This window comes from Trachinotus anak, unplaced genomic scaffold (assembly GCF_046630095.1).
Source record: "Trachinotus anak isolate AG129_WGS33_773 ecotype Australia unplaced genomic scaffold, CSIRO_AGI_Tana_v1 ptg000013l, whole genome shotgun sequence".
NCBI lineage: Eukaryota > Metazoa > Chordata > Actinopteri > Carangiformes > Carangidae > Trachinotus > Trachinotus anak.
In genome coordinates, this window is record NW_027273864.1 from 28,491,930 (window position 1) to 28,507,934 (window position 16,005).

General features: G+C 41.1%; 1 protein-coding gene across 2 annotated transcripts in view; it reads left to right on the top strand.

Annotated features, from left to right (window-relative positions):
* The window catches only part of LOC139630816 (hemicentin-1-like), a 104,052-nt gene that overhangs the window by 70,076 nt on the left and 17,971 nt on the right, over positions 1-16,005 (top strand). For both annotated transcript variants that reach the window (XM_071494559.1, XM_071494560.1), the window contains one exon: positions 1,895-2,173. In XM_071494559.1, the coding sequence (XP_071350660.1) occupies positions 1,895-2,173 (279 nt within the window). The remainder of the gene's footprint in view (positions 1-1,894; positions 2,174-16,005) is intronic.

Genomic DNA, 16,005 nt, shown 5'->3' on the forward strand with positions numbered 1-16,005 from the left:
ATGTGTAAAATCAGTGGAGTGTCCCTTTACAGACACATGAAGAAGAAGCTTTGGAAATGTAGATTCACCTCTTGTCTCGTTCCAGCTTGATATGGTTCGTGGAAAATATTTGATCCAAAGTTCATCTTCATGTCGCTCAAATGAATCTCAGTGGATTTTAGGGTGGAGGATGAATTGAAATGATAAAAGCTGAACAAAGGTGCAGTTTGAAATCAGAATAAATGAGAATGCTCTCCTTCCTTCTGACTGAATAAAACACACTCCAGTTAAATCTCTGATCAGCTGCTGTTGCTGCTACAGAAGAAGAATCACAACAAACCTGATGATCAGTTTTCCATTCTGGCAGCATCAGACCCTCAGTGACCACTTTATTAGGTACACCTGTACAATCTACTGCAGTTCAGTACAACAGCTCTGCCATAAATTCCACCTTTACAAAGTCTCTAATGTTCAGTTTGTGTTGACTTTGTCAGAAATGTGTAACTTCACTTCTGTGTTTATCACTGAGCTCATAGTTAAAGGTGGTGTTGTACTGGACCACATTATACTGAGAGGTGTTTCTATTGTTCTGTCCTCCCTGGTTACAAACATCAGGGGGTCAGAATATTAGGAACACCTCTGAATATAACACAGTCCAGTACAACACCATCACTGATTCTGAGCTCAATGTTAAAACATAGAACTGAATGAACACCTCTATGACTGAGTCAGAAAACTCAACATTATCAACATCAGAGACGTCGACTTCATGACACAACAGTTGTGTTGGATTGTATTAGATTGTACAGGTGTACCTAATAAACTGAACACTGAGTATGTCACTGACAGGAGTCTACTTACTTTGAAGAAGTTAAATGTTAAACATTTTATGACATTTTTCAAATTAATTAAATTTTTCAGAAATAGATATTTAAATCTCAAACAACAAATATCACATGATTTCATTTCAAGATCTATTTCTGTCAAACAGGAAGTGATCAGAAACTGAGGCTCATACTGTGATTTTTCGTTTTCTCTCTTTATCTTTGTGTTTCCTCTTAAACACTTTACTCCACATATACAAGCAGAGAAGAGTTGAACTAAAAGATCTTTTCATGTAACAAATTAAAGGAAAAACCAACATAAAGTGTCTTAGTCAGGTATTGGTCACCACTCGTCACCAGATCAGCTTCAGTTCTCCTTGTCAGTGATTCTTCAGGTCTCTGAACTCTACTGGAGGATTGTGACGGCCCTAGTGCTTTTGCCCAGTGTACTGTGTATTGTTTTGTCTTGCAGGTCCTTGGCTGGGCGGGGCTGAGGACACATCACAGTAACTTCCAACTCCTGGCCAGTGTTGGAAGCTACTTAAGCCCTCCAGTCTAGATGCCACGTGTGGTCTTCTCACCCACCACCGAGCTCGACATGCTCTCCTTTGTTTCGTTGGGTTATTTTGCTTTACACTGACAACATGCACCTCTCATCCCTCACCTTTCATACACCATCACACACCAATGATTCTGATTCCCACACCTCATTGATTCTTGTTATTCCGTTGACTATTTGTTCTTTATTTAATAAATATGAGTTTATGATTGCAGCACTCCAGTGTTAATCTCCCTACTTTGTTGCGGTCTCTGAGCCAGACGTAACAAGGATAATCACCTTCTTCCCGAAGATATTCCCTCATGTGGTGTTTAGATGATGGTGTTTGGATGGATGATGTTCAGCTGGGTTGAGATCTGTTGACTGTGAAGGTCAAAGTTCATTATTCACATTATTTTCATAGTCATCAAACCATCAGTGACTCCTCGAGGTCTGTGGATGGAGACACTGTCGTCCTGTTTGTTTTGATTTGTCACCGTCTGTGTGTCGAACCCTGTAAATGTTCTTCATATGTTATTGTTAATGTTCACAGGTGCAGCTCCAAAACCATCTGTCACAATACTTGATGAAACTACTGACTGGGCGCTGCTGCAGTGTGAAGTTCATGGTGCTTCTCCCAAACCTGAAGTACGGTGGCAGGACGGAGCTGGAAACATCCTCCCTGCTAAAGAACCACAGGTCTCTGAAAGAGGAGGCAGCTACGACATTATCCTCCAAACTACTGTGACCAAGACTGACCACTATCGCTGTGTAGCCACACAGGAGGAGATCAAACATCAGATTCATGCTGAGACCTATGTTCATATTAATGGTGAGTTTTGTCTTCGTTGTATATTTATTCATGTATATTATATTTTATATATTTTTATTCAGACTGAACACAAACCAAACTGTGATGAAGAATCTGAGTTGAAAATGTCTCTAAGTCCTGAGAGGCAGGTTTGTGTCGTCAGGATTTTTCTGTTTGTTTTTGTAACAGTGATTTAAGCCACAAGAGCCTCAGAGCTTTATTAACACAGCAGCAGTTTTACAGCAGCAGAGTCACATGAATCACATAACAAACAACATCAAGACTCAAAGATTCACAGAAGATTTTAGTTCCTGATCATTTCATTTGTTTCTTTCTTAACCAGAAACTTGAACTAAAAACTAGAACCATCCTCTGTCTCTAATTATATACAGTGATTGTTTCTGGTCATAATTTGATACTGTGAAGGAAAATAAAGGCTTTGGAAGTGAAGTGTTGACAAGGTGAACTTGTGTCCAGTAGCTGCAGTGAGGGTCCTATATGACCAACATGTTGGTAGAAATGTAGCTTCCTAACACTTGGTTCATCACCTGCTGCAGGTTGTTGGTTTGGTTGTTTACAGCAGAACTTCCTTAAAATCCAACATCAGCTTTTGACTTGAAGTGAAAGAGGAAAAGAGAACAAGAGTGAAAGTGTTTGTACATCTGGTCACTGATCATCCTCCTCTGTCTGAACCTGAAACCAGGAGTTAACAGATGTTCACCACTTGACTCAGTCACTAACATCTGGCTGTGGTTTGTGTTGAATGTGACTCTGTGCAGCTCACTAAAGCAGGTGGGCTGATTGAACCTGTTAAGTCTCAATTAATTATGTTCTCTTGGGTACTCTTATTGTGAAAAACCCAAAAGAGGAAGTAGTGAATGTAAGGGTATGCGGTTCTTTACGGAAGCTCTCGGTGGTTGTGGTGTGCTTTTGGCGGACTGAAGTAAAAGTGTTGCTATCTACCAGATGAAGTCGTTTTCATTTTAGTTTAACATGGCAGAGGATGGTTAGCAACTACAGAGTCCTGCCGAGCTTCGACGAAGGGAAGTCGTTTGAAAGCTGGAAGAATGAAGTCGCTATTTGGACCAGAGTTACAGAGTTGGAAAAGAACTGTCAGGGAGAGCGCGGGAGACAGAGATGGAAATACCGGTAGATGACCTGGATAAAGACTCTGGTGCAAGCTTTTAAACTGCTGGACACTGCATGCCTGGACATGAAAGATCGACAGCTAGCTCTGACAGCATGCACGGGTCTTTATCCACGGGTTCTGACATTTACATCAATGAAGTCGGCATTAAAGAGGATATTTGGAGGAAAAGTTTCTACATCCTGCATGGGGATAAACCAAGAAACTGCATATATCACTGAACAGAGATGACAAAGGGGCAAGTCGGGCCCACAAAAAGATCACAAAACACCATTGCCTGGCACAAATCCATTGGACAGGTTTGGCTGCAGATCAAAGTGTGCTGTCTGTCAACCCACATTTCACTGGGCCAAGGACTGTCCACACCGAGGTGAGCAGGTTAAGCTGACAGAAGAGAGTAACGCAGACGAAGTTGAGGACTGTAATATTACTCTCTATACAAAAGAGTCGCCCACTGAAGCAGAAATCTTTATGACAGAGAGTTTTGGTGCAGCAATTATTGACACAGCATGCACAAGAACTGTGTGTGGACAGGAGTGGCTGGATGATTATGTCACTGGGCTGAGCCAGAGTAAACTAAATGACTTAATAAAAACAGAAGAACCAAGTTGCAGACCATTCAGATTTGCTGATGGAAAAGTAGTGTATTCCACCAAAAGGTAAAAAATTCCTGCAAAGATTGGACAGACCAACTGTCACATTGAAACACATGTAGTGTTTCCCAGCTAACATGCCACTGCTTCTGAGCAAAGCCTCCATGAAGAGAGCTGGGACAGTTCTGGACATGGAAAATGACAAAGCAGTGATGTTCAACAAACCTGTAAAACTTTACTTCACAAGCTCTGGTCATTACTGTGTGAGCATCATGGACAACAAACAAAAGGGACAGGAAGAAAGTCAGTGTGAGAATGAAATACTGATCAACTCAGAGGAAATGAGTTCAGCGGCAAAACACAAGATCTTGTTGAAACTTCACAAGCAATTTGGTCATGCATCTGCAGAGAAACTACAGAGACTCCTAAAGAGTGCAGGTAACAAAGGTACGGAATGCGACAGTCTTCTAAAGAAAATTGTGGGTGAATGTGAAATATGTCAAAGATACAGTAAAACTTCACCAAGGCCTGCTGTTGGTCTACCACTAGCATCTCAGTACAATGAGACTGTAGCTGTAGATCTCCATGAACTTGAACCAGGTGTGTGGTATCTACACATCATTGACGAGTTTACACGGTTCAGTGCTGGCAGTGTTCTGACTACAAAGAAATCATCTGAGATAGTGAAACACTTTGTCCATGACTGGATAAGTGTGCATGGTCCACCTCAGAAACTATTCAGTGATAATGGAGGGGAGTTTAACAATGATGAGGTGCGAGACATGGCAGAAAACTTTAATATAGAAATAAAGATGACAGCTGGTTACAGCCCATGGAGCAACGGGCTTTTGGAGCGACAAAACCAAACCCTCTCAGAGATCATAATGAAGGTAAAGTCGAGCTATGACTGTGACTGGAGCATGGCAATGGACTGGGCTCTAATGGCCAAAAACACCATGCAAAGTGTCCATGGCTACAGTCCTCATCAGTTAGTCTTCGGACAAAATCCCAACCTGCCGTCCATACTAACTGATAAACCCCCAGCTTTAGAGGGCACAACAAAAAGTGAGTGGGTGGCAAAACATATCTCTGCCTTACATGCATCAAGAAAGGCATTTACAGAAGCAGAATGTTCAGAGAGAATACGGAGAGCACTGCGGAAACAAATTCATCATACAGATGAAAAATATGAAACGGGAGACAAAGTCTATCACAAGCGAGTGGACTGTCAAGAATGGAAAGGACCAGGAGTTGTAATTGGTCAAGATGGTGCGGTAGTGTTTGTCAGACACGGTGGAACCTGCATTAGGGTTCATCGCCTCAGACTAAAGAAAAAAAGGACAGAAAACATGGATCAAAATGTCACAAGAGGTGATTATGAAGATGACACCAATCTTGAGTGAGGACAGATCACTGTTGACAATAACACAGTAGACACTGAGGACACTGTACCTGAAGTGCAACAAAGTATGAGTCAAGTGGAGCCAGCAGCATTGCCCACTAGGATGCAGAAAGAACCAGAACACCTCACAACTAATAATACAAGGGCACAAAATCCTGTTGAGAGGGAATTAGAGGCCAATCTGAAAATGGGACAAATTGTGACATACAGAGACAAAGATGGAGGGACCTTACACACAGCGAAGGTCTTAGGCCGGGCAGGAAAAGCTAAAGGTAAATACAGAAACTGGTTTAATTTACAATTTATTGAACCAACTGGTGATACAGGCACCACAGATGCGGTTGACATGTCAGGTGTGGAGGATCTTCAGGTGGAAACGAACATGACTGACACAAACGCTACAGATGAGCATGAGGATGTATTTGTGACAAAAGATGTATCATTTCACTTGGCAAAACATGAGGAGATAAAGAACTGGACTGACAACAATGTGTTTGAAGAAGTCAGGGATGAGGGACTGTCAAGTTTAAACAACTCAAAACATTATTAAAAATACAAAGAGAGAAGACACAGAGTTAGAGCTTTTTAATCGCGAGGAGAACGGACAGAGATGTACTCAGTTACACTCTCCAACCCGCTGTGAGTACATCTTGCCGTCTCCTCTTTTTATTTCCTTAGGGTGGTCCCTAGTTACATGAGAGATGCAGCCTCTAAAGGATGGGGAAAACACAGGCTGCACTCCTTATCTGAAAAACGTTATGAGAATGCTTTCTATTCTAGCAGGTGTGTTCAAGGTCTAAGACCATGCTATTCTATCAGTTGCATAGTTTCTCAGTACATCCCTCTGCTCTAATTAAAGGAGTTCCATGTTTATCTCTTCAGTGTGGTTTCACTCTGTGCCCCGTCCTTGACTCTGCATGTGAGTCCTCCTGATGAATCTGAAAGACAGCTTGCAAAACATTCTACATAGTCACACACACACAGGCATATGTATAACTCTTAAACAGTGTAAGCAAATGTAAGATAACTTTTATGTATAATAATTCCAACATTTACCTCCTGTTTATCATATATTTGCTTAAATTCTCATATCACTTATTTTTAGCCACTTCACTTAGATTTTCAGCTGTAAGGTCATTGTTATAGGAACAAATACATTTACACTCAGAGGAAAATGTTGCATGCAAACGACGGTTTTACTCATAATCTCCTGGATCGGGAAAGAGACCAGGAAGATACATGGAGTCATCTTTGTCCTCTCCGGAGTCATGATCTGTACCTAGCAGGGGATACAGCTGCGCCACACGTTGTTCCATAGGTGATATAGCTGTGGTAATGAGACGGTTAAGCAGAGAACACAAACAAGGAATACAACAACAACCACACAATGTCAGAATTGCTGCAAACACAGCCAATGATACTAAAATTGAGGAAATTAACACTCGATACTTTCCAAAGGCATCCATCCATGACTCCCACATCGTGGTGTCGACACCAGAATGCTCTTTCATCTTGCTATTAAGAGTGCGTAAGCCTTCAATGGCCTTTGTCAGGCTGCCATCAGCAGCGGTGTTGTTTGGTATAAATGAACAACACTGTTCACCAAACATCGCACAAACGCCTCCTTTTTCAACAAGTAACATATCCATAGCTATTCTGTTTTGGAAAGACATGAGTGACGTTGCTGACAATTGTCCATGAACGGCCTCAAAACCGCTTTGAGTCCAATTTCCAAGTTTCCGAACATTGTAGTGGATGTAGTTGATTCTGTCAACGTTCTTGTTAATCGTACACCACCAACAGATAAAAGACTCGAACCCTGCTGCAATTTGATCAACCAATTTGTACTCATCAGGGATAACAGCTGGTACTATCTGGAGTACGGGTCTTGGACCCATACAGACCACGCAATCTGTTTTTGTTAGATTCGCAGCTTGTTCTATCATCAATAGCCAGTTGTTGTTATAACCAGATACTCCAGTTGTGACACGAAACCATTCATCAACACTATAAAGATATATTTACATATTATATATTATATATATTTCAGGATAAAAAACACAGTTGTTATCCAACAACAGATAGACTGTTTTAGCCATCTTGGAGCCATTTCAGCTAAAGGGTTATCCTCTACTTGGTTTGGTGTCTTGGAAAATTTTCACTGACTTTCAGGTCTTACCAGACTCTACCCGTCTGGCACCACCCTATTATCAGACTTCTGCTCACCTCCCCTATCGGAATCTTCAGCTGAGATGACTCTCTTACAGTGTGTTAGATATATCCAGGTACCTCTCTCCGCTATTTTAACTGCAGTAGGAGTTGTTAGCAATACCTGGTAAGGTCCTTACATAATGCTTTTGCTACTGTTAGAGCATCTGGGTGTTTCGTTGGGAACAACTCTATCCATTTGGAGAATGCATCTATTATTACTAGACAAAACTTTTTCCTTCACTTTGATTAAGTTCAATAAAGTCCATATGGATTATTTGGAACGGATATTGGGGTGTTGGAAACTTACCCCTCTTTGGTCTCATATTTCCCTGTGAGTTATGTTTAGCGCATATCAAACATGCCTTACAAAAATTTTTTGAATACGAATTAAACCCATAGGTAGTATAATGTTGTTGTATCTGTCCTACCATCCCTCCTGTTGAGACATGTGTAGAACCATGGCTCAATATCGCTGCCCATTTGTATAGATTCTTTGGTAGGATGGGTTTATTTTCTGGTCATTTATAGATCTCATCAGTCAGTTTAGCACCATTTTTTATCCATTGATCTTTTTCGTTTTGTGGACTTTGATGTTGCATATCTTTTAGCACATCAACTGTTATTGAGTCATTTTGTTCTAAACTCATCACTTTGGTGCCTTCTGCTGCTTCTTTAGCAGTTTTATCAGCAAATGCATTTCCTAATGAGACTAGGTCTTTATTTCCAGTATGTGCCGCACATTTGCATACTGCTAATTCTTTAGGAAGTTTTACAGCTTGCAATAAGTCAGTTAACAGCTGAGCATGTGTCACAGGTTTTCCTACTGAGGTCACCATTCCTCTGTTTTGCCAGTATTGAGCAAATGTATGCACTGTAGCATAAGCATATTGACTATCAGTATAGATTGTTACTGTTTTGTTTTTCATTAGCTTACATGCTTCAGTTAGTGCCACTAGTTCTGCTGCTTGTGCTGAGTAATTTGAAGGTAGTTGTCCTGCCTTTAATACTTTATCTTGCGTTACTACAGCGTAGCCTGTTAAGGTTTTCCCTTGTTCGTTCTTTTTTGATGATCCATCAACATAAAGAACTTCCCCTTTTCCTAAAGGTTGGTCTTTTAGATCACTTCTGCTTTTAGTCATGGTTTCAGCTAATTCCTGACAGTCATGCTTTGTGCCATCATTTGGTAGTGGCATCAATGTGGTTGGATTTAAGGTTGTACACCTCTCAATTGTTAGGTGAGGTTGCGATAGCAATGTTGACATGCACGATAGATGTCTAGCTGGTGACAAAAATGTCATGTTTGTCTGTAGGAGGAGTGCAGAAACCGCATGTGGAACTCTAAGTGTTAGTGGATAGAACAATACTATCCCTGCACTAACTTCAACTGCCATAGACGCTGAAATTACTGCTCGAACACAGTGGGGCAACGCACATGCCACACTGTCCAATTTGGATGAGAAGTAAGCAATTGGTTTCATCTTTTCTCCATGTTGTTGCACCAGTACAGAAGTCATAAAATAGCCTTTGCAATCTACCATTTGTATAAAAGGTTTCTTATAGTCTGGTAATGCTAAGGCCGTACTGGAAACCAATACTTGTTTGATTTTGCAAAATGCTTCCTCTGCTTCCTCAGTCCACTTCAGTGGAGTTGTCATGTTGATGCTTTCTTCGTACATAAGTTTATTCAATGGAGCTGTAATTTCAGCGTAATTTGGAACCCAATTCCTACAATAATTTGTCAATCCTAAGAATGACATCATTTGTTTCTTTGTCAATGGTTTTGGTGCTTGTAGAATTGCTGATTTTCTGTCTTCCACAATAGTTCTTCCTCCTGCACTCAAATTATGACCGAGGTATTTTACTTGTGTTTTACATACTTGCAGCTTATTTTTACTGACCTTATGACCTTCTTTAGCTAAATACTTTACCAACGCTATGGTATCTAATTTACAAGTTTCCTCATCAGGGGAGGCTAGCAGTACGTCATCTACGTAAAGTAGTACTTGGCTGCCTCCTGGAGGTTGGAATTTGGACATGCTAGCACTCATCACTTGGGAATATATTGTGGGACTTTCACAATAACCTTGTGGCAATCTAGTGTATGTATAACGTTGTCCTCCGAATGTAAAAGCAAACCAAAATTGACTTTCCTTATCTACAGGAACGGAGAAGAACGCATTACTGATGTCTACCACAGTGAAAAACTTAGCATCTGGTCTTAATGAGTTTAGCAAGGTGTACGGGTCAGGAGACCTCGCTTTCTTTACTGAAAAAGGTGTCGACAGATTTTGTTATGTTTTTTTTTTTTCTCTCATCACCTTTTCAGCATGAATGGCGTGACTTATATATTCATCTAGTGTCCCGTTTGCTAGCTCCACATAGTGTTTCTCTACCCAATGGCGTAAGCCATCTTTTGAGCCAGCGTGCAGGGCATTTTTCAACTGTTGTTTATACACACCATTGTTGTCCCCGTCATCAATGAGTCCACTATGAGTTTTGAACGCTTTCTCCATTCTTACTCTATAAACCTCAAAACTTTCATTTTCTAGTTGTTTCGTTCTTCCTATTTCTGTATAATTTGCTTTCCTTAAGAATCTTGTCGTTGCCCGTTCCCCCAGGGCACGTACTCGATTATCTAACTCTTGAGAATCATGATTCATGACTGCACCATCATGTAAAGGGTTCCAATTTCCCCTTATGTAATGCCAATCTGGACCAAAAGCCTGCATCCACACCTGCTGCACCTCTTGTCCATTTAAATGGTATGACTTTCTCAAATTTTCCATGTCAATCATAAATTGGCGTATATCCTCTTTGTAGGGTGTTACGCCCTCTATAGCCTTTTTTGCATCGTCAACCGTCCAGGTTCGGTATACCAGAATGGTTCTATTTCTTTCATCAGCATTAGGGTTTGCTACCTCAATCATTGGGTAAGTGTCTGCCTTATTTACATGTAACAAGGGTGGAGCAGATGACAGCTTAGGACTAAATATTTTGCCCAGGGTCTTGGACCATGGGGCGGATTCTCCTGCTGTGGCTCTGGTCTGTCTTTGTGGTGTGACCTCCTCGTAATTTGGAGGTAAGGGTGGATACAGTCCTGTTCTCAACATATCGGGTTCACTTTGTGTCGGCGCTGCTACTGCTGCTGCGTTTTCTTCCTCAAACACTTCCTCAGCTCCTTCCTGTCTACGTTGCCTACGCCTACTGGAGGCTGTTTCATCATCCTCCTTTCTATGAAACATTATCTGTTTGTTTCTTTCTATTTATGCACTTTCTTTTTCCTTAGCCTTCCTATCACCTTCTTCCCTTTTCTGCGCTGTTTCCAGCTAGTATTTAACATCCTCATACCCATCTTTGCGCATTTTCTTTGGATTATTTTTGTTAGCTTTTGCAATTGCTTCTTGTAATTCAATCAATTTATGAGAACTCAATTTACCATTATAGTTATATTTTTTGATCCATTTTTCAAGGTATTTTATTTTTTGTGGATCTTTCATTTCGATATATTTCCAGTCTTTGCATTGCAATGCTTCTCTAGATTGATATTTACTGTTTCCTTTTCCCATTTTATATGTGTTTTAGTCCAGTGTAATAACACCTAGGGTGTTCTAAACACTGGGAAAATTAAGCAGGACAGTGATTCAAATTTCCTTCTGTGGTAATTCTCACTTCAACTCTTTTAGAGTGGAGAATTCTTGCCTTTGCATCCACAAAAGTCCACTGTTTGACTCCTGCTTTTTGGCATGAGACAAAGCACCTAGTGGTATTTTATCTCCAGTCACACTCACACTCACTCAGTTTTTTTAAATTTTTTTTATCGTTTTTTCTGCGCGTTTTTTAACACGGAATTTAAGTGCATCAGGGGACTCCGCCGTCCCACGGAATTTAACTGTGTCACAGGACTCCGCCGTCCTCATTACCTGCCAGTGCCTAGGATATTCAGGGTTTTTCTCTAAACGCGCAATGACCTTCAGTCATTCCATTTTCTCAGTTTTTTTTGTCTTTTTTTAAAAAAATTTTTTAAAGAAAGCTGTAACTCACCAATATGTCTTTTCCCCTCTCGGACTACCGTCAACCGTTGGATTCCAGCCAGCGGGTTGGAACTCCCAGTCCCGGAAAGGGTCTTTAAGAAAACTCACTCTATGGAGTCCACCGTGGCCACGGTTTTTTCCTGGTGTCCACCCCGCCCGCTGGAATCCTCAGGTCTATTGGTATCCGGCTCGAAGGACCAAGTTAATGTCAAGTTTAAACAACTCAAAACATTATTAAAAATACAAAGAGAGAAGACACAGAGTTAGAGCTTTTTACTCGCGAGGAGAACGGACAGAGATGTACTCAGTTACACTCTCCAACCCGCTGTGAGTACATCTTGCCGTCTCCTCTTTTTATTTCCTTAGGGTGGTCCCTAGTTACATGAGAGATGCAGCCTCTAAAGGATGGGGAAAACACAGGCTGCACTCCTTATCTGAAAAACGTTATGAGAATGCTTTCTATTCTAGCAGGTGTGTTCAAGGTCTAAGACCATGCTATTCTATCAGTTGCATAGTTTCTCTCTAATTAAAGGAGTTTCATGTTTATCTCTTCAGTGTGGTTTCACTCTGTGCCCCGTCCTTGACTCTGCATGTGAGTCCTCCTGATGAATCTGAAAGACAGCTTGCAAAACATTCTACATAGTCACACACACACAGGCATATGTATAACTCTTAAACAGTGTAAGCAAATGTAAGATAACTTTTATGTATAATAATTCCAACAGGGACAAAAGTGTATTTCCACCAGATGGGTGTGCACTCTCAAAGACACGAGCACAGGACAAATACCCAAAGCACGTCTTGTGGCTCGAGGTTTTGAGGAGTTAGAAGTGTCAGAGCTGCAGAAGGACTCACCCACGTGTGCTTCTGAGTCTCTTCGGCTCCTTCTGGCAGTTATTTGTCAAAGACAGTGGACACTTCATTCTATGGACATAAAATCTGCGTTCCTGCAAGGTATGGCACTATCACGTGACATTTACATTAAACCGCCTCCTGAGGCTAAGAGTGAGGGAAGCTTAAAAAGTGTGTGTATGGTCTTGCAGATGCTTCCTTATACTGGTACAACAGAGTTAAAGAAATAATGCTGACGGCAGGAGGTGAAATGTCTAAAGTTGATCCAGCTGTTTTCTACTGGCTAGATCAGGACTGTACTGTAACTGGTGTTCTTGCCTGTCACGTAGATGACTTCATATGGGGCGGCACACAAAGTTTCTCCACAACTGTGATACCTCAGCTCAGATCTGCATTCTGTGTTGGTCGGGAGGAACATGAAAAATTCTGTTATGTGGGAATAGACTTTGTAACAGAAAAGTGCAGATACATCAAGAGAACTATATCAAACACATGCAGCCCATACACATTGATCCCTCACGAGCTGTAGAACAAGACTCATCTCTCAATGAGAAAGAAAAAGCTCAGCTCAGATGTAATGTTTGATGCCAGCAACCTGGCATCAGGCCTAAAAGATGCAACTGTTCAGACTATTCATGAAGCAAACAGAATAATATGCAAACTCAAGTCGAAGAAGGTGGTTCTGAACTTTCAACAGCTAGACAGTGACAGTGGCTTAAAGTGATGCCTCATTTGGAAATCTGACTGATGGAGACACACAAGGAGGACACCTTACTCTCCTCATGGGGGAGCATGGGAACTTTTCACCTCTTTCTTGGCAGTTGTAGCCCTTTTAACTTTAGGCGTTACAAGCTATTTGGTTTATAAATAAGAATAAACAAAGTTTTTAAAAAAAGGGGTAAATTGATCAATAGAATAAATAGTATTTAAAAAGAGGTTAAAAGACTTTAATATTACATGATACAATAAGTTTGGAATCTCATGTGTTTATTGTTTACCTACCTGTTAACCTGCCTGTTTTAAGAGTGCTGGAGATGTTGTGATGATGATTTATTTGTATACAGTAAGAGATTCATATGTATGATTTTGATTGGTTTATTTATGAGCCAATGACAGTCCAGATCAAAGGGCGGGAAGAGAGGGATTGCTGGGAGTTAGAGGCAGAGACGACGGAGGCGGAGGATGTACGCACCGATTGAGGACGTTGTGTTTATAAGCCGTAAAGTGTAATATTTACAGTTTTATTTACTTCTGCCATCATAAGGGGAAAGTGTGCGACCAGGACTCTTCCTGTTACCTGCTGGTGGTATTAATCAGCTCGAGTGGACAACTCATCTGGGAAGTATGATGATTATGGCTGCGTCATCGGCGAGCGCTTTAGCATGGACTTCGTCAGGGTGCTAGCATCAAGCTAACTCTGTTAGCGAGGTTTGCTACGCAACGAGCCGGACGAGGGGACGAGGACTCGACGGAGCCGGACTGGTTGCGAGCGGAGGACTTGGTCATCATCTTGGCTGTGTGACTCCTCAGGTGTGTGTGGGTGACGCTGTGTCTGTCTCTCATCTCCTGTACCTGCGGTCTGGGACTGTGTGTGAAATCAACTACAGAGTCAGGTACCTGTTTGATTTTGCCTGCGGGTGAAACAGCCGTTGGTTTTAGGCCACACCGCTCACGAGCAGCGCTCAGGCCTGAACTCTCAGTCATTCATTTATTAATTGGTTTGTTTGTATGTGCTGTGATTTAAAGGGCCCATTGTTGATATTGGATGACATTTTTGGATGTTGGATTTTGGATTTTTCCATGTTATTCTAAGTAATTAGTTCTTATATTTTTTTTAAAACCTGGTGAATGCTTATTTTATTGATATATTGCCAATAAGTCAAGTGTGAGGGTGATTTAACAGTGTTTTCAATTGATGCCAGTTTGGTATTTAGATTAAGGTAAAGTATATACAGACTTATGGTAGAGATACCACTTTAATTAAAGAACTCAGGTGAGCCACCCCTATTAAAGCCAGGAGGGCAAAGGGTCGCTACACAGTCAAAGAGAGTCAAGAGGATTGTGCGAAGTGCAGGTGAAACACTGGCAACGTCAGATGGGATTGATAATGCCATCTTTCTGTCGACACTCTTCCCAGAACTTACTACTGGAGATGTTAAAAACACTGTACCAGTAATCTGCATCACAGACAATCATTCACTGGCCGACGCACTTCAGTCCACAAAGTCAGTCACTGAGAAAAGACTTCGGCTGGAAATGAGCAGCATCAAAGAACTCATTCAAGCCCAAAAGGTTCAGCAGATCCTTTGGTGCAACACGGAAGAGCAGCTTGCAAACTGTCTCACAAAAAAGGGAGCTTCAGCTCTTCAGCTACTCAAGGTGCTAAATGATGGACAGTATAAATTGAGCTAAAGAACAAATCTTGTGAGTTCTCGTTATAAGTGCACATATGTAATGTGTGTGTGTGTGTGTGTGTGTGTATATATATATATATATATATATATATATATATATATATATACACAACATGTTATTAGTTATTATTACTGCCATATTCATATACATGTTTTGTCAAAAAAAAAAAGAAGACTGAGTTTAAGTCTCAATTAATTATGTTCTCTTGGGTACTCTTATTGTGAAAAACCCAAAAGAGGAAGTAGCGAATGTAAGCGGGGTATGCGGTTCTTTACGGAAGCTCTTGGTGGTGGTGGTGTGCTTTTGGTGGACTGAAGTAAAAGTGTTGCTATCGACCAGATGAAGTCGTTTTCATTTTAGTTTAACAGAACCAATCACAGGAGCTGTATGATCAAAGCTTCAGGCTGTAGAGGACACATGTGGTGTCACAGTGTGAGATCCAGCTGTGATTTCCAGCCAGATGTGTGACTGTGCTGCAGCTTCCTGACAGCAGAAGTTGTGAGTGTAAACAGGCTGAAGTTGGATTCTTCTGCAGTAAATGAAGCAGCAGCTCCTCTGTGTTTGTCTCTGTTCATGTGTGGTGGCAAAAATGTTTTACCTTGTTCAATAATTGAAAAAGAAGATCTTCACACGTCAGCTGTCTTTCTTGAGTTTAATAAACATTCATGAATGGAGTCACACAAACACAACCGAACAGTAGTACAGTCAGTGAGTGAGTGGCCTGAAGATGTTACCCAGGGCCACAGTCTTATAGTTCCAAAAACACATTCCACAAAGACAAAATACGATACTCTTTCTCACGGGATTGTCTCTGTGCTGAGTCTTCACCTGCTTGCCTCTCCCCCAACGCAATGTATGAACAACACTCTTATCACAACATCCACATATATTGTCTACATGTGTTCTTCATTAGTTCACACAGAGGTCTTTCACACAACCATAAAGGATGTACAAAGGTTAGGTTCAAAAATTTCATTAGAACTATCCACACTGTCATTGGTTACACAGTTTTGAATAGGCACACATGAGTTATACCAAAATTTTCCATTACACATGTCAGAACAGTAAACACACTGAGAGCTTCATCACTGAAGGGACAAGAACACGTTCAGACGTCTCTCAGCTTTTAGCTTCATTTATTGTGAGTGAAGCATCAGCCCCAGCTCAGAGGGTGACATGTTGAACAAAGCTCATCAGTACTG